This window comes from Falco rusticolus, chromosome 11 (genome assembly GCF_015220075.1).
Source record: "Falco rusticolus isolate bFalRus1 chromosome 11, bFalRus1.pri, whole genome shotgun sequence".
NCBI classification, from domain to species: domain Eukaryota; kingdom Metazoa; phylum Chordata; class Aves; order Falconiformes; family Falconidae; genus Falco; species Falco rusticolus.
In genome coordinates this window covers 30,863,090-30,886,970 of record NC_051197.1, presented here as the reverse complement: position 1 = coordinate 30,886,970, position 23,881 = coordinate 30,863,090, and the positions used below count along the sequence as shown (strand labels likewise).

General features: G+C 42.9%; 2 protein-coding genes across 2 annotated transcripts in view; one reads left to right on the top strand and one right to left on the bottom strand.

The window, feature by feature from the left end:
* Nucleotides 1-8,398, bottom strand: part of RGL1 (ral guanine nucleotide dissociation stimulator like 1) — a 79,083-nt gene extending 70,685 nt beyond the window's left edge. The window contains exons 1-2 of the mRNA XM_037403558.1: nucleotides 8,265-8,398; nucleotides 7,251-7,361 (exon numbers count right to left, since the gene is read on the bottom strand). Of these exons, the coding sequence (XP_037259455.1) occupies nucleotides 7,251-7,361; nucleotides 8,265-8,291 (138 nt within the window). The 5' untranslated portion in view covers nucleotides 8,292-8,398. The remainder of the gene's footprint in view (nucleotides 1-7,250; nucleotides 7,362-8,264) is intronic.
* Nucleotides 8,297-16,639, top strand: LOC119155607 (translation initiation factor IF-2-like). The gene is made up of 4 exons (XM_037404438.1): nucleotides 8,297-8,354; nucleotides 8,444-8,866; nucleotides 10,166-10,220; nucleotides 13,403-16,639. The coding sequence occupies exons 1-4, from the start codon at nucleotides 8,297-8,299 to the stop codon at nucleotides 13,581-13,583; spliced, it is 717 nt and encodes a 238-aa protein (XP_037260335.1). The 3' UTR covers nucleotides 13,584-16,639.
* Nucleotides 16,640-23,881: the final 7,242 nt, after the last annotated feature.

Genomic DNA, 23,881 nt, shown 5'->3' with positions numbered 1-23,881 from the left:
AACAGGAAAAACATTTGCAAGCACTGGGGAGCCCTGTTGTCTCAAGGCTCAGTCCTCACTGCTTCCCTCATTTCCTCCAGGGCTGGACACCAGCTGCCCCAGCCCGCCCTAACCCCTGGAAAGGTAAGATAAAGCACTCTGCCTGGTTAACAGGGAGGTCTACAAAAGCCACTTCATAGCATTTCAAAAACTCTTGTTGGCTTTTCATTTTTGTAATCTTCTTGTCCATCTGCCCACGCCACACCCACGCCTTTCACCGCTCCTTTCCTGCGGCACTGCATCCACTCTGTTCTTCCCACACCGCTGTTCCCTGTCGTCCAGTTCCACACCAACATTTCCTAACACCTCCCTGCTACATTTCTGCGTCCACTTCTCCATATTCCGCTTCCCAGTGTGTATCCAGACATCGCACAAACAAGGCACTCTCTTCATCCATCTCCCCCCTTCCCTGCCACACTCCCCACTCCGCCCTGCCCTTCCCTCACTGCCTCTAGAGCAATTTTGAATCTAAAATGTGACAGTGACCTCCCCTTTGCACACCGGCCTGCCCAGCAGCAGGAGAGACCAGCACCACCGTCTGCCTCGAATTAACCAAAGCTTTACAGCACACCTGTTCTTCATCAGCCCGGGTAAGACGACGGGGGACTTGCACCACAACGGAGCTGCTCCCAAATGTTCCCCTCTGCCGTCCGTCTTCTCCAGACTCTCCTCTCACCTTCATCATCCATCAGCTCTGCACAAACTCCTCCTGATTACACAACTGGATCTCTCTTTTTTCTCTTGTGACAAACCCCCACATTTTTCCTCTCAAAAATGCAGATTCTGTATAAAAACTACCTCAGTCCTCCCCTTCACTGCACACTTCCTTGCTCTTGTATCTCCACCTGGCTTAGAAACATACAATTGGAGGATCCTGTGTTCTGTTACCAAAGGAAATTGCCTTATAACCTTCTTCAGCAATTGATCCAGCTCCAAAGTCGATGCTGCCGAGTTCCTTGCTTCCTTCACTCTTGCCAGAGTGCCGCTCCACTACCTCATTCCTCTGACAATTTGAAATTTTCTTCTAATTTCTAACAGTTTCTACACCACCAGTATATAGCTGGTGTGAATGGTTCTTTTTCCTCCCTTGCACTTACTTCATTATGTTTTTATAGGTATTAATCATATACTCCCTAAATCTTCATTTTTTTAATCTAAGCTATAGTCTTCTGATTAGAATCAGACATATTCATCATTTTCTTGATGATCCCAAAAGTCTTGATAATCCCATCTCCCTTCCAGTTTAAATCAACTTTCTCAAAACCAACCAGAATTACAGACTCTGAGCCAGAACACTGCAAGGGGGTTCATACTTCCCATCTCTGCTGGCAGGAACATAAAGCAACAGAGCATCACACTGGCATTTTCTGTTTTGCATCATGCCGGTGGCTCACGTATCCTGTGATTGACTAATACACCCAAAGTCAGAAGGGATGAAGACAAAAAATATCATCCTATAGCAGAAATTATTTTAATTCATTGACAAACATGCTTTTGCATTCCGTGCTACTTAATTTCACCCCACCGCTGTTACAGCTACCCTGAATGTCAGCCTGCAGGGTATTTCCATCCTCCAGGTGTTTTCTTCCTCTGTCAGACCATCAGATTTTGTCAGCATGCTTCTGCTTGTATGTCACTGGCCCGAACGAACACGACAGCAGTTCAGTTGCAGGACTGACCCAAGCAGAACTCCCGCAGGCACTTGCCTCCAGACCAACGATCCCTCTTTCAGCCTAAGCTGCAGCATCACCTTCTTCTTCAACAGGTCCTTCAAAATACTTTGTAATTCCTCAGCCTCTCCAGAGACTAATTGTTTTCGAGTCATTTCAAGGGCAGATTTTAAAAAAAACAGATTAAGCCCACAGCCTTTCTAAATCCGGAAGATAGCTCTCTTCATGAGACAAATAGCTCCTACCTACCTAGGTCGTACCTCCCCCACCCCAATACCCCAGGCACCACTGCTCTTCTCCAGTCATACAATGGCATTTCTGACTTGATCGATGAAGTAAAACTCCTTGCTCCTTGACTATCAGTTCTTACACCAATTCCTTTCTAGTTCTGGGCTGGACACCACCAGCTGCCCAGGGTGGGCACATTAAGCTCTTAGGCAGAGCGAAAACTTGAAGACATGTGAAAGCCCCATGTGGCATCACTACTATCAACATCCAGGTTGACACCTTTGTCTTGCTTACAGAAAACAGGCAAAAATCTATTTAGTTTTTCAGGTTATATATCACGTTTAATTCTTATTGTCTCTGTGAAGCAGACTTTTTTTGTTGTTCTTATATGGCTGACAAACCTTTAGCTCTTTGTTTTCATTTGCTTTGTAAGGCTTGACTTCTGGCAACTCATATTTTAACTCTTGGATACTGCTTTCTCTGTTGACAAAGAGTTTTCCTCTATTTGTCAAAACCCAATTCATAAAAAGATCAAACAAATCCTTTTTAGATTATTCCTGCACCCTCCTCTGATAGCTTTTTCCCCTTATTCAGATGAGAAATCAAGCTAGTGTTTACACTTTTGACTTCCAAGCTTCCAAGCTCACACATTCAACTATCTGGACTTCCTGCTCCACACCAAATACTTCCCACAGTTTCTAAGTGTGCCGCTGTGAAGCCAAGCATCTCACAGACTTACCCTACTTACCCTTCTACAGAATTTATGGCAAACCCCACTGACACAGCATTACCTCTTGTTGGATCAGCCATATTTGATGAAGGAATCAGCTGGCAATAGTATCTGCTGCCTTAATACAATTCTTGCCAGTTGCCAAGAATATTCATCCAACCAGGTAAGCCTTCAACCATGCCCCCCCTTGCCTTTTTGCTATTTATATGGTCATTCATTTTCTTCCTGCTTTATTGCCTTGCACCACTCACTCTTTTCTCCCTCCATCACTGGAAGAGCCATTCTGCTAGCCTCTAGCTGTGGTGCACCTTCAGTGGACAGATCCACTGGCATATGGCACAAACGCACTCCCAGCTCCTCAAATTCTCCACCCCTTGTTCCTCTTTGCAAAGGACCCATTGAACAATTCTCATTTTAACCATGCCACAAGTGCACAAGTTTCTCTCCTGTGGTGGTCCTCTAATCCTTTCACTTGTCCGGTGGATTCCATCCCACCCAATACCACTTCCTCTTGTACCTTTTGCCTCCCATAGTCCCATCACTCTCCTTGTCAAAATCTTTCAGCCTCTCACCTCTTAAACATTCCTGCCATCTCTTCACTTACTTCTCTACCTGTTCCTTTTACTTTCTCTTTCAACTAACTGTTTACAATAGATCATTGACTGGAGTTCACCCCTTCCAAGGCCATTCATACTGTGTCAGCATTCTGCTGCTGGCAACAAAAAATCAGGTGTTTAGCAGCTGATCTACTTTTACAGCCACTGCTTTACTGTTCTTATCTGCTTCTGGCTATGGTACGACTCAGCTTGTCTCTGTTTCATTTCATGGGTACCTGGCTGTCAGTTCAAGATCAAAAAAACCCACAGAACTCTAAATTTTTCAACTGTCTCTTCTGCTTTGTTGTCTGTTCTTCATGGACAATAACACCATCTTGTCTGACACACAGGGTGCCAGCCTCCCTATAGGCTGTCTTTATGTCCTCAGAGGTAAGATGAATCTGATTTTTCAGGTTCTTTCTGTGTCAGTTTTACAATACAACCTTCTCTTTCTAGCCACATCACTAAAATTCCTTGCTGCACTCTCAAACCTTCCATTCCAGTTACCAATGTCTTTTTCTCTAGCCCGATGTAATGCCATTCAAAATGATGCTGAATGTCTACGCAAAAGTCAGCTGCAGAAAGCATTCTCCTCATCCCCTCTTTTGAGCAAGACATCCACCTATACAAATCTCTATTTCTCCATCCTTCTCTCTCACAAAGAATTCTGGCCATGTACCTCAGTTTCCATGGTCTTCATGGCTTATTCCCAATCTCCACATCATCTCTCTCAAGATTCTGGTGACCTCTCAAGGTCTATCCTGGAGACACCAAAACCCACTTCATTTGCAAAAAATGCCTTCAAGCTTTCTCTTGCTGAACCTATCGTGCTTGGGAGGTATTCTCGCTCAACATCTCCAGAAGTTATATTTGACTTTTGAAGTTTTGTTAAGACTCTCCATTGCCTTGACGTCTACAGGCAACCTGAGAAAAATCAGACTGCTGCAAAATTGATACCACTGCCTCGGATACCAATCATCAGCTGAGAACATACGTGTACAGACAAGCTTCTTTTGATATTCAGTCTGTAAGTTCTTTTTAGTCAGGATAGTGCTTTTGTGCAGCATCTACCACAATATGACTCCTCGGGCTTTTAAGATTTTGTAATACCGTAGTGCTTAAAGTCTTGAACTTCACTACGTATTTAGTGACAAAACCAGTAGCTATTCTTGGCATCCTTTCATGTCTAATATTAAAACTAATAAATTTAGTGGTTATACAAAAGCTCCACACTTTTGAAAGTTATGGAACTGCTGATGACTTCAGAAGTTACAGCCTGTTTGCCCGTTTCCTCTCTTAATTGTAGAGGTTTGAAACACAGAGAAGACATTTCTGTATTTAAATAGACAACTATTAATGGTGCTTAAACTGCGGTCTTAGGATTGACTTTTAAACAGACCGTTCTCTCAGAATGGAGCCAACCACTCAAGAACCCTGGATGGGTTCTTAGGATACAGAATTTCAAGAAAGGCTTATTAGACTTCTGGAAACACAGAAGAGCTAGGTTCATTCACTTACTGGTACCTGTACAAGAATGTATTTAGGCCAGATTTCAAGCTTCTCAGTAATGGAAGGAATTGGTAATAAATCCCAACACACTCAGAATAAATAAAACCTTTTATATTCCTTTCAACACAGGTTCCATGACATTTTCAGCCAGATCTGCATTCCTCTCAAACACATCAAATAATCTACCATCTAATGTTTTGCAGCTGAAAATCCTCCAAATCACTTTAGAATGCAGCCTCACTAAGAACGAACCGCACTGGAACCACTGGACAAACCTCCTACTCTGATACCACACAAGATTCGATCACCACATGCCATATCAAGGTTCGAAAAGATTTGAGCTTTTCAAGTCACAAGGATCCTGACCTGAACCAATAAACCATGAGAAGCTCCATGCCTCAGAGAAGGTCAAACTGCTAGGCAGACCTTTACAGGACACAAACCGACAGTGAAAAAATAACTTTTAAAAAAGTACAATATAATCAGTAACAGAGGTACTATATTTGTTACAAGGAAGGCTCAATACTTGCTGATGCACAAATAGGTTGCTCCCATACTCTTCTGTTGACCTTAAGTCTTCAATCCAAGCCTGGCTTAGAGCACCATCAAAACAATTAAGACCAATATGGATAATTCCAACAGCATATTAATTTAGTGCTATAAATTTCAAAGTGTAAAAAAACACATTGTAAACCCCTACAAACTCCGGCTAAAAAACAAAAAAAAAAAGTCACCTGATGACAATTATAAAAGAGATGATGCTTTTTAAGGCAAAACTGCTAGGGGCAGGGATGGCTCTTCATAAATAATGCTCTGGGTTAGAGGCTATTTATTGACTTTAGGACCACAGTAAAGCCATTAATAAAACAAGAACAGAAAAAGAGCTTAAAATACTTTATGTTAAGAGCTTAATGGAAACAAACAGCCCATATGTTTAAGAACATTTTTAAATAATATGCATGAGGTAGGTTGGGTTTTTTTGCTCTGAAAAACAGCAGCCTGGAAGCTGAAGTCACCAATTTATGCCTGGAACAGGTGCGGACTTCTGACACACTGCCTCCTTCCCCACAAACAGGGCTCAATTCTGACCTGGAAAGACCAACACTAGCCACAGAAAGCTAGAAGTCACTTCCATGACCTTGTCCTCCTGCTAAGATTGGCACCACCAGCTGTGGTGATGATCTCAGGAACACATACGCACTCTTCCTTTGAGAATATGACCAAGACCTGGCAAAATCCTTCTGCATACGAGGACAAACGTAGCCTAGACGGAAAAAAAATTCTACTTTTCTAAAGTATGTTCATGGGACACAGACACATTTAAAATGATCTCCACCTCTTACACAAAACCACCAGCTGTCAAATTTACAGGAGCTCAAAAATACTTTCTAATATTTTTCCTGGTAAAAACAGGAGGCAAAGATGGGAAATCTGCCACTCAAAGGAAGCAGATCTGAAATTGTCTGTTCTGATTAGAACCCTATGTACTTCTTGGAAACACGGGATGGGGAGATTCTAAGAACTGTCCATACGCAGGACAGAATTTGCTTATTTTTCTTGACTGTGGTTTCAGCACTGCTGTATTGCTTTATATCATGGAACTTCACAAGAAAATGATTTGATAAAAATCTCAGGGTAGTTTGAAAAGCCTTTAAAATACCAGCCTGCACACTACATCAAACCAAGTTCTTACATTATTGCCTTTGATCCTGAAGCAAATATATAAACATAACAAAATAATACGAAAGTTATAACCACCTCCTGAAGATTTGGCTCAAACTGCCACAGCTGCACTGATTCCAATGAAGTGAGGACATTTTATATCAGCTGGGGACTTGGCCTGACAAAGGTGAAGGCAGTCAGCAGCATGCCAAATGGAGTGCGTGTGCATTTAAGCTTATTTTACTTAGCACTAAAGCCTTCGTGCTTTGAAATGCACCTTGGTAAAACAGCACACAGCTTTAATTCTTGCAGAAATACAGACAATTGATTTCTCATCTGGCTCAGAAAGCTGTATGAAAATAAGACCCAAACTGATATTCACTCAAGTTTTAAAGAAGTTTCCACTAACTTTAGAAAAACTTGCATTTGCCAAAATACCGCGACTATTTGTTTGGGAGACCTGAGATAAGTTCCTAACAGCAGAAATGAGCCACAGCCCAGTCTGAAGTAACTGCTAAACGTTCAGGCCATAAGCTAAGATCCATATTTCTGCACTAAGTATCATCTCATCCATGGTCACAACAACTGGTCAAATCTTTTTCACATGCCATGAAAAGAGGAAGGGTCAACATAAGGAGAGGGTTATTTCAGATCATCCAGGCAGACGACTTCAGTGCTTTGGGTTTTCTTAAATAGTGAGAGCAGGCAGTGCTAAAAGTTAATATCGTAATGATTTGTGTGGAATTCAGCTCCCCGGAGCCGGCTCCAAAGTCCATGAGCAGCTTTCCAAAATGCCACCACGCCAGCTTTACTTACCTCCAGCCATCTCGCTCCTTTGTTGGCAGCCTGCTGAAACTCCACTCTTTTCAGGGTGACATGGTAAACAGCTCCCTCTTCTACCTCCTCACCCCCATCCTGAATGGTGATCTGCCAGGAAAAGGGGAAAGAAAATAAGGTAAGAGAGAAAGGCACATTTTCCCTCCTCTGCTAACCACAATCTATACCAGGTGCTCCCGTGCCTGGTGCAGAGCTGAGGGCAGGAGATGGGCTGCACAAAGTAATTGCAATCAAAGCAATGCAGGATACTCGCAGATCGAGGGAACACTGGAGATATTCTTGGCAAGCTGTCCTTTCCTGTGGTATCAAGATACCCTGACTTTCCATTTAACTATTTTTTCCTAGACTAGCACATATTTTAAATAGTTGTAGAAAGTCTTTTCTAAGGAAATAGTTTGGTTTTGATTAGCAGTCTTCTCTTGCCTCTCCCTCCCCCTCCCCGCTTTTTGAAAGCAATTAATCTCTTTGGCCTTTCATTTATGGAAGGAATTGCACTTTTTAAAAACTGCTGAATTACTTAGGCAGACAGCCTTTAAACTTTGAAGCTAACAAGCATTTAAAATACAGCAAGCCTTTATTTCTTTTGACAGGAGGGATTTAAAGCGCTTGTGGTTTGCTTTTCCAAAAACCTATTATTTCGAGCTGCAAAAAAAAACCAACCACCTAAAAAACTGTACAGAGTCGAGGCTTTAGAACTCACAAATAATAGAAAGAGGATGAAAAAAAAAAAAAGTGCAACGTCTTCCAAACTTTAAGCGAACATGTGCAGTGCCTCCCGGTTTCCCAGATGATCGGCCGTACAAAAGAGCGCAGGCGGCGGCACGGGGGGCGGCAAACAGGCGCCGGGCTGCTCCGGGGGCAGCCAGCCGGGCACGGGAGGCTGCCCCGGGGGGCGACCGGGCAGGCTCCGGCGGGCAGCGGGCGGCCGCCCCGCCGACACCGGCACCCCGCGGGCCGGGGGGGGGGGGGGGGGGACACGGGACGCCCGGTTACCATTTTAGCTTTCCACAGCAATTTCATTCTCGATGCCTTCCCGGGCGCCTCGACGGGGCACGCCGCCGCTGTCCGCCGCCGCTCCGCCCTGTCAGCGGCCCCCGCCGCCGCGGGCCGGGCCGAGCCGTGCGGCCCCTCGGCTCCGCGGCGCGGGAGGCGGGAGGGCGGGCGGCCGCCAGGCCCCGCCTCGGCCCGGCACCGGGCCCGGCCCCGCCGAGGGGCTTCCTGTTTATCGCGGGCGGCCCCGGCCGAAAAGTGGCGGCGGGGGGAGCCGCGCCTGCCCGGGGGCGCCGCCGGCAGCGGGACGGCCGCCCGCCCCGGTCCCGGCCGCGGTCCCGCCGGGAGGGGCGCGAGGTGCGGCGGGGCGGGGGGCAGCGCGGGGGAGCGGGGCCGAGCGGGCGCCACCCAGCGCAGGGCGCGACGGGCGGGGCGCCGGGCCCGGCGCTACGGCAAAGCCCTGCTGGCGGCGGCGCTCCGTGCCGTCGCCCTGCGGAGCCTGGCCAGCACTCGCCCACCGGGCAGCTCGGGCGGGAGCCGCGGACCCTCCTCCTGCTCCTCCTCCGGCCCCGCCGCGCCGGGCGGGCAGCGCTCAGCACCGGCAGGTGAGAACCCGGGGAGGCGGAGCGGGGGGCCGGGAGGGCTGCGCGCTCAGGGGCGGCGGCACGGCTGAGGGCGGTGGGGAATGGAGGCACGGGGGAGGCAGTCCTGCCCATCTGGCCTGTCCTGGCATGAGGGGACAGACCCTGACCGTCTCCACCTGTCCCACCTCTTCCCTTTGCAGAAGAGAAGGGTCTCGGACCGGCTCGGTGACCGCCTCCCCCGCCCTCCTCTCCGCACGGGCTGAGCCCACCTCGTCCCGCCGTGTCTCGCCCGGGAGCCCCTCGCTGACGGGCAGAGCCCGGTGCGCTGGGCCCGGCCCCAGCACGAGCGGCAGGCACCAGCGAGCCAACCCCAGGAGCAGCCGCCACCTGGAGCTGCCTCCCGGGCTGTCTTCAGCTGCCTGGTTTTGGGGACTCCTAAATCAAAGGAGAGAGGAGCTGACTGCACAAATTACCATGCAAGTCAATGAAAGCAGCACGAATTTAACTAGAAAATTCACATCTCCTGAACCTCAGCCCTAGCAGTCAGTATACTAACGTATTTATACCACCAATTAGCTCAGGAGCAGCACTAGTTCAGAGAGACGATCATCGCTTGCAGCTGTTAACATGAGGAAGCATACAAAAGCAAGGAACATGATTTTAAGCTACAAAACCAAGATTGAGCTATGCTGTCATGGGTGACCTGATCTGATTATTTGCTAGACTGTGCATTCAGTTTATTTGCCTCACGCTGAAGTGATCCAGAATATGCTGAGGCAGATACTGACTTTAATAATCTGACTATAATGTATTCTAGCATACAATCCAAAGTCTAGATTTTCCAAAGTCCCTTGGCTTCTTCTGTAAAACTGCACAGAGCATTCTGAACGCTCTAGATTTTTCAAACCGGTTTTCCACATCATAATTTTTAGGCACAAACAACAGAGTCTGCATTGAATTCATGTAGCTCACCCAGGAGGCACGCAAGCAGTTCCTGAACAAATTGCCCTTGAACGGGACAGACATATGTTAGCATATGAAAATGGATAGCCAGCTACAAGGAGTATAACACCAAAGCCAAATCATTACTCTGTATTGAAATAAAAGCTTTGTCACAGTATGATGATCTGATGCCACAGTAAGTGCACTGATGCTACTACCATTGCTTTGGATGGCAGTCACCAAAACATGGTGGTTATTTCTAACTACTTTGTTAATAAGAAGAAAATGGCAGTGAGTTAATAGAGTGGGAAGGAGTACACGTGGGAAGGAGTACACATATGTGGCCCAACTTACCTTCTGTTGAATCTCACATTTCAGGCTGGATCCTCAGAGAACACCTTACAGAGAGACAAGGTCAGACTTTTCATTCAAGGTATGAGCCAAGTCCTATCATGGATGGTGGTTTTGAATCTTCTCCATCATGAAGGAGAGCCAGATGAACTCATCCAGTTTAGCAAGTAACAAAATACTACACTTATTATTAATTAGATTTGCATTAGTCCTGCTTACTTAAGACTTATTTTCCAGAATGTTTTCAGTGAGACTTGGTGCCCAAACTTTGTAACATTAAACGCAGATACACCTTTATGGAAGAAAAAAAGTAAAGATCAACATCACAGTCAAAGGTTACAGGAAGGACAGTAATCAGGGATATAAATTGGTAGTATGTCAAACCGAACCGTACTTTTTAAACAGTATTTTGAATTTACACGTTGTCTCTCATCCTAACAAGACTGCAAGGACTGCACAAACAAGATGCTGTATAAACTGCACAATGGCGCACGGTCCCTTGGGGCTGCTGAACAAGAACCTGCAACGGGCACAAAGGCACCCAGAGCAGTGAGGGGAGGGAGAAATTTTGGCCAAGGTGATGAGGTCTATATTAACTACATGTATTTTATAAGAACAAAGAGCTACCGACACTCTTCTAGACTTGAAGCTGGAGTTTCATGCAGTCTAAACCACACACAGATGCTAATCGTTACCCCTAGATCTCAGCTCTGCCAACATGCACCTGAGATGGCAAATTGTTGTTACCTGGGTTTCCCCAGGATCATCCACCCTCTGCTGTCATGGGTGTTAAATGCACTTGTGAAGGCAGATACACTTAAGAGGCAGCTATTTCCAGCTCAACAGATTTCTGAGTGAGCCTTGAAGATGATACATTTACAGTGGGATATTTGGTTCTGTACTGTCCTCAGCCAGCAGATCCAGGAGGGAGCTACCAGAATTAGCCTGAAGGAAAAATTCATTGTCTGTGCTAAGAGTTGTTGCTTTTTAAGGATGAGGCAAAAAAACCCCAACCCAATATTAAAAGTCTGTCTTTTGTAGAAACCTTCAGCGTTTCCTTGATTGAATTCTTAAGTCTAGTTATTTTGTTTACTTAGCCCTTAAATTAGTTTGCATGATTAAGCTTCTAGAAACTGTTTCCATTAACTAGTTTAGCTGCAAGAGGAAAACTGCAAGAAGGCCAGGACAACGCACACTGCAACTTAGCCTGACTAATTAACTAATCTTTCTTTAGCCCCCTACCTAGTATGCCAGCTCAGAAAAACATGTAAGCAGTAGCTTTACTATAGCATGAGCTTAAAATATTCACATCAAAGGAACTAAATTCTTAAGATTCTTTGATGAACTGGAGCCTAGATCCTGAAATCAAAGTGAATTGCAGGTTCAAACCTCCATGGGACCAAGTCTGCCTCCCACAAGAATTACATCAAACATTGCATTGCAAAAAGCCCAGCAATCACATTCGCAACAGATTTTCAGTGAAAGACTGTTTATCCAAATCCTCTGCCAATTCTAATATTTGCAGTTTTCTAGTTCCTCGGAAGTCTGGATTCTATTGATAACCATCTCACTTGGGAAAAGGGTATTTGTCGGTTGGGGTGGTATCTTCATTCAAGCAGCTGACATGGGATGGGATAGCGTTTTCCAACATAGTGTGCCTTTCTTATGCCACAGTATTTTATTGCTTTCCAGCTACGCAGAGAGGTCAATTTAAATACACTACCTCTTTCGACAGACCTTGTCCATATTTACATCATCAGATCTCGTAGCTACAGCACTGCTGTTACATGGACTACAAGAAATTTCTCATGGACTGGTAGAATCTTTCACAGTGAATGAATGAAACATACTGTACCAACTACAAATGTAACAGAAGGACCCATTTTAACTCCAACTCCTGTCGTTAACTTTTACCAAAACATGCAGGTCTGTGTATGTATACATAACATATATGTATTTATTTGGTCTTCTAGAGAGAAAGGGTTGTGGTTAGTCTAGGCTCCTAAAAATCTGCTTTATATCCAAACACGGATTATTTAGTACTAGAAAGGAGTAAAAGCATGTGTAACATTTAGCTGCCATTTAGTTGCACTCTAAGACCGTTTCAAACATTTATTTGAGACCAAGAGACAGGATCAGAATGCACAAGAGAACGTGAAGACAAAGCAGGCTCTGATTAATCTAAAAGATGTTCTGTAAAGATTTCAAGGACCAAAGGAAGCATGAAAAAGAGTAAGAACAGTCTGCAACTCAGTAGAACTGCTGTTTTGCTCTTTTAACAGAGCTGATCTGTACCAGTGAACCACACTCACAGTCAACATCGTGTTAAATATTTGGCTCTTTCCAAATCATGTTCACATGCAATAACTAAATTCCTACCATGATCAAGCTTTGTGACTGCCCTTTCTACTGAATCAGAATTGTTCCTCTAATACATCTGAGTATGTATTCCCTCCATCTCGCAACAAGAAAGAAATGCAAATCCATTTGTGAATGCAAGCTTACACTTCTCACAGTGAAATGTTAGATAAAATACTTTGAGGTCTGTAAAGTTCTCAAACTGCAGATAATTGACCACTTACAGCCCAACAAGAACTTGCTGACTGTCCACAGAGAACTAAGTTAGTCACAGAGTGATGATTTTTCCTTGTTTTCGGCTGTTGCTACAGCTGGCATGCAGACGCTTTCATGAGAAGACAAAGCAAAAGACCTATAAACCAGCTGGAAATAAAGAACAGCTAGTCTTACGGCCTATGCTAGGGGCCTAACAGAAGGAGAAGAGGAAAAAGTCATCAGAGATACCCAAACAAGGGAAATATTCAGAAGAGCAAAGAAAAGGGCAGAGTAACCAGGTGATGTAAGAATCATTCCAGACAGCTTCTCCATGAGAGAACGGCATCACGCAGCCTAAAAGGAAAGAAGCCAGGTACCAGAGATCTGCATGTAAATTAGCTTCACTAGCAAAGGATGCTCAGTGGGAGATGGGAAAGCAAAACACAACTGTCTCGTTTTTTCTTTTTTTTTTTTTTTTTCCAAAATAGGGAAAATTCCTTGCATTAAGTTAGGCCATGGTTTCAAAATGTTCTTTTCAATGGCAGTGCCAGCTCAAGCAGTTTCCGCTCCCTGGTGCTTGACTGAGCCAGGGACTAGAACTGTTTGCATGTCAGATATGCTAGATTTTTCCTAGTAACCATGCCTTTGCATGAAATGTTTTTACAATAGTACCTTTTTCTTCTTTTTTTCCTTTTTTTTTTTTTTTTTAAGTGGCAACAGCTACCACTTCAAGGGCACTACCTACACATGTGCAACGGTCAGTTGGAAGAGAGGATTCCTTGAGACTGTCTTTTCATTCTGCAGAAAATACGAGAATCTATCATATGGAATGAAGCACTTCCAAAGAGACACCCCTGCAATGGATGATGCATTAGAAGCACATGCCTACTAAAGGAAATAAGTACTGTTTCTGTGAAGACTATCCCATTAATTATTATTCATTTGCTTTCTTTATAACCATATTTAGTTCTTGCTTTCCATTTATGGTGCATGCCCTCAATTTGATAACTAATAGGTGCTGCAGACTACAGTTCTTGAGAATGAAACTATTTACAACTAGATAAAGATCACTGATGAGCCACAAAAGCTAGAAAATGCAGACACTATAGAAATGCAAACACAAACCGGTTTTATATTGTGTTTTAATGACTGTGGACTCTGGCCTGTAGCTTGGCTGCAGAAAGCTCTTTACTACAGTTACCATATGAAAATCACCTGGTAGTATTCCTTGACATTGTGCATGAGTTCCTACTTTCTGCTCAATTACACAGGTAGTTTGTCAAGGAGTGCTTTAGATCTGCTTCACCTGCAGTGCGCTACAATCTCACCTACACTGAAGGTCCTTTACAGCACAAAGCACCTCAGAGGCACATAGCTCATGCAGTACAGAGGTAATGTTTTGCACATGCTGTGCGCTGATGTAAAGGGTAACAGAGGTGACCTAGGTCCTCAGTCATCTTCATCTAGAAATAAATTAATTTTGATGTTTATATTCTTTAAATTAATAAGATGCATGTCACTACATGTCAGCCAGTAAGAAAAAATGTTGGGATCAGAAATTAAATTTTAATTTCAAATCACTAACTAATCAAAGCAAAAGAAACGTTACACTACACACTGTATGTCTAATCTAGCACTGTCTGCAAACATTGTAATCCTTAATGCTGTGCAAAAAGGGAAAAACCATGTTCCCCACTAGCTCTGAACTGCATTGAAAGGTGTGACGATGCAGTAGCAGCTCGGTAAAGAACCAGATACACAAGTTCATCATAATCTGTCTTCGTTGACACTAGAACTAAATAGAGGCCTTCAAGTAATTGCAAGTACTAACCAGCTTCATTGTAAAATGCCAGAGGAAATGCAGCAGAGCTCCCATACATGAAACTAAATTAATGATTCATAAGGCTTCATAATTAACAGCGCTAAGTCAAAAAATTATGTAGTTGAGGAAGCACATCCAGCCTTCCCTTGACCTCTCATTTCACATGTGATTGCAATTAGATAGGCATGCACTGTTTCACAAACTATGCTGTCCAATAGGATATGGCATGCTTTTATATAATCTCAGATCTAGGTAGCATATCTCCTTCAGGAACAGCAAGTCCTTTGACTTCATTTGTTAAGACTTCAAAACAAAGCTGCTTGCAAAACCACAGTCAGATCACTGGTAAACTGCGCCACCTGCAACATCACATGCAGGAACAGCAGCATATTTTACTCCCTGTCCCCTGAACCTTTTGACTCAAGAGGTGTGTAAGTGCTTGTGTACCTCAGAGTCTGGTCTTAGACCTGCCCCCAGCTCAGCCTGCAGAAACCTCTCTCAGTTCTTTGGGAACGACCTGTAGGAGCAGAGGCAGTGGGCCCTAGGAACCCAAGTCCCAGCTGCACATATCGCAAAACACCCAGAAACTTTTCTTAGTTCATAAGTGCTTTACGAAATCTTTTGTTCCTTTCAGCCCCATGTGTCCCTGCTGTTTCAAAGCAGTATCTTCCTCTAGTCTCTAAATAAGAGTTTCATGAAGCTCTAGAATTGTGAATCAAGAAATCTTCACTGCATCCTTCACAAGCTTTGCAGGAAGAAACAAAACCCTGAAGAGTTTCAGTCACTGAAAAACCTGAGTACATGGTTTTCTAAGGCTTGTAACTCAGTCAAATCAAAGTCAAAACTAAGACACTTCATACTTATGGCTATTTCAATGCCAAATTTTAGTACACAGGCCTCAGCCACTCACATTGCAGAGCTGTTCAAAAGAAGGCAGCAAAAAGTCTTTATGGAAGGAAAAATAGTTTTCCAGTCTCCTCATACTCACACATGGATGAAATGTTTTCACTCAAACTTTCCAAAAAATTTACCTTTGAGCAGCGTCCAAGGGCCTCATTTTAAAACTTTCTGCAAAGAATAAATACTTTAACCATATAAAAAGGCACTCCTCAATTACAAATCTGACTGTAATTCTCCTGACGTCAGTTCCATTTCTCCCAATTTACATTGTCATGAGACCAGAATCAACTCCAGTGCCTACACAAAACTAATAAAATTATTGCTCCCTTGGAAAATTGAAAAGAGAAGGTTAATATATCCAGCAAGCCTATATACCTGTAAGAACAGTGACAAAAATAACAGGGTCATCAAAGAGCCTGGTGACTTTGGCCAGATGGAAATTTGAATCCTGTGGCAGACTCTGCGCTAGCACAGCCTGCATCTTGCTCAGCTGACACTTTAGACATGGATTATGCCTACAGTGCCCATGAGTTTACTACCCTTTCATGATAATTCAGTCATATCTAAAAAAAAATAAATGTTAAATACAACATCACATGGTAACATCACTCAGTAATTTTTTTTTAAAGATGGTAAAAACCAGGTATAGCAGGTCAAGGATTTAGGCCTGAAGGGACAGTGACTGAGGCATTCAGATACTGCATAGTGCTTGAAACAAGGCTATCTTGAGGGACAGAGGGGTATTAACAAAGTGAAAGTTCCTTATGCCATTGAGATCGCTCTGTAAACAATGGAACCATGTTCCTTTATCACATTATTGTTTCATAGAAGAATAGACAAGTGCACATATAAAGGAGAAGACAGGGAGATGGAGTTCACTGATTTCTTTCTTTTTCAAGGAAAAGACTGACTTTCCCATCTTTTACACACATATACACACACATTTCAATATCATCAGTACTGTAACCACTGAGTTTTCTGCCACAGCTCCTGGACAGCATCATAAAATAAGTCCGACAAACATGGGGAAAAGAACCCTTACAGACACTGTGATATAAATGGGTCACTTTGCATCAGATGAATTAAGGAAAAGAAAACCCCTTTCCTGACTTGTGAATCAAATGGCTCTCATTTACAAGTGTCACTCAGAATATTGCCTTCCTGTGTTTCAGATACTTTCTTTGCACCTAAGGAAAGTTTAAGAATTAAATTGGTCATGGCACAAACAGGTATTTGGTTTATGTAGCAAAACTCTAATTTTCCCTAATTGTGCTCTCATCTCCATAAACAGGCTGATTCTCCATAAGAAACTTCTTACTTTCAATACATTTACAAATTTGTTATTGTCATTATCCACCGCTTATTCCATACCGTTTACATCATGCCACACTTTCCAATACAACCTCATTAACCACTATTACCCTTCCCATCCTTTGATATAACACACAGACATCATTTCCCTAGTCTATGCACCACCTCTGTAAAAATGTCTATAAAATGTCCACAAGTGTCCACAAAACGTCCATTGAGTTCATTTAGTCCATGAACACGATCTCTTACGATGGTCACTCAGGAGAAGGGAGGTTGTGTGTTGTGTGGGGTTATCGTGTGTCAAAGCCAGCTCAGGTCGGGTCACTGTTGCACTTGCACTGCTTCTTGTGCAGCTTGTCCAGGTGGTTCCCACTATAGTCATTCCTATAACATGAAACTCAAACCATGGGTTACAACAATTTAAAGGTATATCCATTACAATCTCAGTTCGAGGTGTACCTTCTCCTGCGTGGACTTACCCTTGGGCCACAATTCCTTCAGAGGCATAGCTGCTGTGGCACAGACGTAACCGTGGCCACACACACTCTGAGATACACCTGCTCAGGCACAGACTTAGTCACGGCCACAGGGGATTTGAGGTGTCATGCTCCCATGTGGACTCATTCTCAGGTTCCTTTGATTTGAGTTCACACTGGAGTTCCAGTCTGTCCAGTACAGCAGCACAGAAACAGCAGGGATGCCCTGGCCACCTGCCAGCCCTGGCGCATCGCCATTGCTGTTATCAAAATGTTCCCGGGCCCAGCACAGTAAGATGATCAGCAGTACAGCAAGCAGAGAAAGCAAGAAGCAGCCACTAACGAGCACTAGACTCTAAGGCAAGCAAGCCCCAGGGCAAGCACAGAAACCTGCCCCTTAATAGCTAAACAGCAGTAACAGCTATACATTTGAACTAGCACATCCCAAACAAGTCTGTTGTTATCTCGAACCCTTTGAGCCCCACGTTGGGCGCCAAGAAGGTCTGTCATGGTTTAACCCCGGCTGGCAACCAAGCACCACACAGCTGCTTGCTCACTCCCCCTCACCCAGAGGGATGGGGAAGAGAGTCGGAAAGGAATGCAAAACTCAAGGGTTGAGATAGGAACAATTCAATAGCTAAAGCAAAACCCCTGCATGCAAGGAAAGCAAAGCAAGGAATTCATTCACTACTTCTAATCGGCAGGCAGGTGTTTGGCCACCCCCAGGAAAGCAGGGCTCCATCACGCGTAACAGTTACTCGGGAAGACAAACGCCATCATGCCAAATGCCCCCCCCCCCCCCCCCTCCTTCCCCCAGTTTATATACTCAGCATGTCGTCATGTGGTACCTCTGGCTAGTTCAGGTCACCTGTCCTGGCTGTGTCCTCTCCCAATTTCCTGTGCCCCTCCAGCTCTCTCACTGGCAGGGCCCAAGGAACTGAAAAGTCCTTGATTTCATAAACATGACCTGGCAACAACTAGAAACATCAGTGTCCTATTCACATTGTTCTCACACTAAATCCAAAACAGCACTGCTCCAGCTACTAAGAAGAAAATTAACTCTATTCCAGCTGAAACCAGGACATTGGTCTGTTTATTATTATATATTATATTATTGGCTAGTTGGTACTCAATCCTCCTCCTTGTTCCTGAATTACTTGCTGTAGTTCATGTTCTTTTCTAGCAAGCTTCAGTTTCCAGAACAAGAAATTGAACTACTTGATTAAATGCGCTCTCAAAAGTTCTCATTTGCAAACATAACTTTCTTTTCCCCTTCTGCCCTGTTTCATTTTGCTTTGGTTACAGATATACTGCACATATGCCTTTTATGGCCCTGTTACAGTATGCTTAAACAGTATAAATCTCTGTTGACTATGAGGATTTTCCTCTCCTTAATTTTGACACTAGAGTCTTTTTCATTTATCCTCTTAAAAAAGAAATATTTCTTCCCCTAGAAGTCTGTATCACTCTGGTATCCTTTAATCCAAGCGCTCCCCAGAGTACTCTAGGCTTAAAAATTATACCTGAATGTCTATTATTTAGGATACTGGGAGTACTTCCCACTCTATCTCAGGCCTCCCATTCCTCTGAGCAGGCTTTTGCCAGCTAGCTCTGTATTTCTATCTAACTAGTTCAAAGCCCAAGGACGTCGTCCCTCCCACACATTGAGTTATAATCAGATGGCATGTCTTCAGTTTGACTCATTCCCTTCATGCATACATAGTTTCCAGAAAGACTAAATTAAGAGTTTCAATTTAAATGCTGTTCCTACAACAAATCCTAGTAATCATACGTTTTCAACAGCATTATATATGTTAGAGATCACAATTAAAATGTCCAAAAGTAACTCTATAGCTTAGACTTAAAACATAAGGAAAATGCGCATAAAGCAATCTTGTGAACTGTGAACCCCAAGACAAAGTTTGGCATTCCGGAGTGTTATGCACAAACACAGCACTCTTAACCTCTCAGAGGTCATTAAAATAACAGGGATAAATTAATCATAAATCCTTGTATTACTATCATAGTTTATCTTATTTGTGGGGGTTTTTTATTTTAAATGACCCATATTAAACTTAAAAACTATGTGCCCTGTTATTGTGGGGCATATTTCAAAATACTCAGAAATTCCTAGACCCCGTTTTAAGATGCCTGCTGAACGCCATCACATACAAGAGCTCTTCCACATGCTGAAGACTGTTGAACACCCTGAACAAATTTCTCAGCCAGATCTAAAACAAATCCTTGCAAGCTTTCACGTAAGATGGGTGCACTGTGAGATTCTCTGGTCTCAGATCACAATGCTGTGAATCCAAGCCAACAAAGGATTCCCACTAGCATAACAGAAAATAGAACATAGGCTTCAATTCAGCTCAGAGGGAAGGCATGAGAAAGAATCTCATTTTCCAGTTGGCTTGGGCTACTCACCCTATCTTTTTCCCAGTGCTCAAGCAACACTAAGCCAAAGTTGTCATCTTTTTTTTTTCTCTTCATTGGGTTAAAAGTGAAATAACTGAAGTGAAGCAAGAAATCAGCATATCTATGGGTCTCTTGTTATCTGTGACGCCACATTCATTCTATCTGATTTCGTCAAATTGTACAGAGATTGTATTACCCTCTTACAGCCCTGGTAGACAGGCACCACTAAATCAGACCCCTAGTCCACAGCTTTCTTTTGAGTGCTGTTTAGATTTGCAGAGAGGAGCAAAGAACAAGACTATTGTAAATAAATATGTAACAATTAACATTAGAAATATATATACTGTTCCCCCTACAACCATGTCATGTGTCATCATCATACACACCACTTGAACAATTACGATTTCAGGGCTTTACTGACTACGACAGCCTTGAACACAGAAATCTCTAAATTAGAAAGGATGTCTTTTGAGTGCAGCGCAATCAAGTCCAATGCAATGCAAGGTTTGGGGAAGCTGGGGTTTGGGGGTTTCAAGTTGCTTTTCTGTTTGTTTGTTTTTACGTCCTCCATCTCTAAAATATCCCATAGTCAAACGCAACAGCCTGTACACTAGTGACTTGCCTGCTGCAGGCTCTCTGGACTCTTCCTCAGGAAATTCTTCCTTTGTCTTCTGCAAAATTTCCAGAAACGAAAACGCCGTTTCTGAACAACTTCAGTATCTGAAAACAACAGAAAGGCAGTTTTAAAATGTGGATAGGAATACATTTACTTTTAATGGACATCATGCTTCTCTCTTGTCAAACACAACAGTCAAGTAAGATCACTACATAAATAAGGAAGATGCTCAGTCATGGTCATCATACGCAGTGCCAGCCACTCACAACCAACAGCACGGTTACACACACTTGAGCCCCCTTCCCAGCTCGCTTAACTTTTTGCTTTCTCTGATGTTAGATTAAGTACCACTACTGCAGTGGCCTAAACCAGTAACCTAGATAGCACCTTGATGCCAATAAAACTCGGAATGAAGAAAACTGCTGAGACTTTTTGTAGTTTTAGCAGCAAGGTATTAATTTTCTGCACAGGGGAGATGGTTTGCACCACAGAAACTCGCTCCCAAGTACAGGTGTGAAGCAAGCAAATTTATACATTTGAGATACATGATTGCAACATCTTCTCATACATTATTAACGCAATTACAACATCTCATTGCATATTAATGAAGGGCAGAGTCTAGGCGGGGCCTGGGCAGAATTTAGGCGGAGTTTTCTCTTGGCATCAATTTTTAGAGGGTCATTCCAGCCTTCGGCCTTGCTCAGGTGGTCTCAGAGTTGCACTTTTCAACTTTCTTTCACAAGTGACCCTGCCAGGATCTTGTACATGAATCTTGGCTTGTTACCATTTTCTTCTATTGAGGTGCCTAACTCTACCTAATTTATGATTTCTAGTACCTGGTACAGTGATTTCCAACAATGGCTTAGGCCTGGGTACAGGGAGCAAGAACAGGGTGATTCAGCACTACATGCTATGGTTCCTCAGGAACCAAGGTGGGCAATCTTGTAAGGCAGGACAGAACTTCTACCTGAGACTTTTCTCAGGTGGATCTTTAGGTTTTTAGGCCTTTTTCCTTTTCAACCTCTAATTCTACCTTTCCTTTTCAACCTCGAATTCTACCTTTCCTTTTCAACCTCGAATTCTACCTCTTGACTACACTGCATATGTAAGTTCAATGCTAAGACTTCCTCAATCAGGACACCTTTAGATTAAGAAAATGGGTGTTAAACAGATTTCTGGAAGTGACCTGTTTTGCTAGGGAAGGCAAAAATGCTTCTGGCAGCATAAGTCGGCTCCAACCTTTTTCCCTTTATGCTGTTACGACTGACTCTTGCCTTCCATCTGTTGCAAACTCTGGTCTTTCCAAAGGCTATATTCTTACACTCCAGATCAGTGAAAATGCACCATTCTCTTGCTCTCAGTTATTTAATACTCATTTTTATGATCCCTCAGAATCTTTTGTCTAACTCTCCTTGTTTTTATCTCTCAGAAGGTCCTCATCTCTGCTGATGCATCTTCCCTCAGACCAATACATGCTAGAAGCTCCCAAAGGTAAAAACAGCTGCAAGATTTTTTCTTCTATATGCTATACATACACACTTAGTATAAGCCCAGCTTTAAGATGCATCTTTATTCTGATGCCAAAAATGCACCTGCAGTTTACAACAATATGACATAAAGATCCTGTAGAACACAAGCAGTATTTCCTTTACTAACAAAGTTTTAAATGATTTACAGCCTGCAATTGATGCGTATCACTAGTGATCTATAAATATTTGCTCTCACTGGTATCGACCTTCATACCTTGCCTTACATCCTTCCCATCTTCTGCCTCTTCATTTTCATTACATTCTTTGAGAAAGACTTCTACCTACTTGCAAATGTTCTGGGACAAGACAATAAAAATCCTAGCTGTGACCTTTTGGCACTATTACAATGCAAAAATAATATTGTACAATGGGTCCATAGAGTCCAATATCCAACAACCATCCCAACTGATGCCAGTCTGTTGTAGATTAATAGACTACAATCCACCTGAACAATTTTTTTCTAACATGCCCAAGCATACTCGCATAAAGAGAAATACCTCTTAATACCTGTGTCCTTGCTGCTTGGCTGCTGCTATAGCCCCTATATCACTTCCTTGAAGAATTGCTACTAGTGACTTCAGTGGATTCACTTCCAAGGGAAAGGTGACAGGATTAGAACCACAAGCTGTAAACACTTCAGTACCCTCTGGGATTACGGTGTGTTATTATTATTATTGGACCATTATGCACAGACAGCAAAGGCATTCATTTAAGGATACTAGTTTCTATTTCCAGCTCTATTACATCTATTTTTATCTGAATTCATTTAAAGACAGCATTATCAACCCAGAAACAAAAGACAGGAAGGAGATGGAAGTCCACAATGCTTGAGACTCTAGACAATGACAGGAAACAGCCTGTGTTTTGACAGTTCCCGCAATTCTCCTCCAGATTATATTTACTGAAGATATTGACAAAGTCTGACAAGCAAAATAAAAACATAAACAAAACTCCATGAAGGGGAAATCCTCTTGTTTTAAATACCAGCAGAGTGGAAAATTTTAGAGAGAATCCAGGTCTAGAACATTATGTTAGAAAAAATTTGGCTACATAAAAGCAGGAATGGAACGGTGACATGACAGTAACAAGATGTAACCAGAACAAATGATTCCATGTTCCACTTGCAGAAATTCCATTGTCTGCCTCCAAGCAAATTTACAAAGAACAAAACAAATAAAACAATCATTCAGTGTATTTTGTGATGGGTATATTAACAAGATATTTGGCTTAGGTATTTTCAAAGTACTCGCCACAGTGACAGGTGAACATAATAACTGAATGTTTTTGGTATATGAAGCTTCATAGCCAATCCAATTCCAAGATCTCCACAAGCTGAGGCAAGGAACGTCCTTTAGCTTATATATGCATTCTCAGTAATTGATACAGGAACATAAAAACCCAGCTGTACTGGAGAAGTTCAGAAAACCTATCAACAGGCAAGCCAGGCTGTAGATCAGTTTTGCACTATTCTGAACAAGCATGTAGCTTGCTGGCAGTAGAGCATTACTTAGCAAACTCAAATCCTATCCATTGTATTGGGATGACGTTAATAAAGATGTGTTTTGGAGTTTTTACATAGACAAAGATCTAGCTGAAGTCAAACATACTTTCTCCTCAGTAAAAACCAAGAAAGAACTTCAAAACTGGCCAAGGTTGAACACTGAGCAGAAGCCAACTGTTTTGTTATCCAGAGATCGGCTGGAAACACACCAATAAACAGGATGGAAGATACTCTTTTCAAGGGAATATTATAAACAACAAATTAATTGTGCAATATGTTACTGTGATCAGGAAGATGAACTGGATTGGAAATAAAAACCTAGAGTAGATAATTAGTAATTATGCAATTATATGAAAAATAACTAAAACACACCAAAAAAAATCAAGGGAATATTACATTCTTTCACTTTGGGCTGTGAGCTGAAGACTGATAGGCTCCATGGAGGAGTTCCTCCTGTAAGAAGTTACTCCATACTTGTCCACAACTGAACTGTCAGGAGCTACATATGCACTACATAGGCAATTTGTCAATCTTGGTATAGCCACAGCTGCTTTCCACATTGTAGGGGGTTTGCAGCATCCTCAAAGAATAAGCTAAAACACACAGCCTTTCATCCA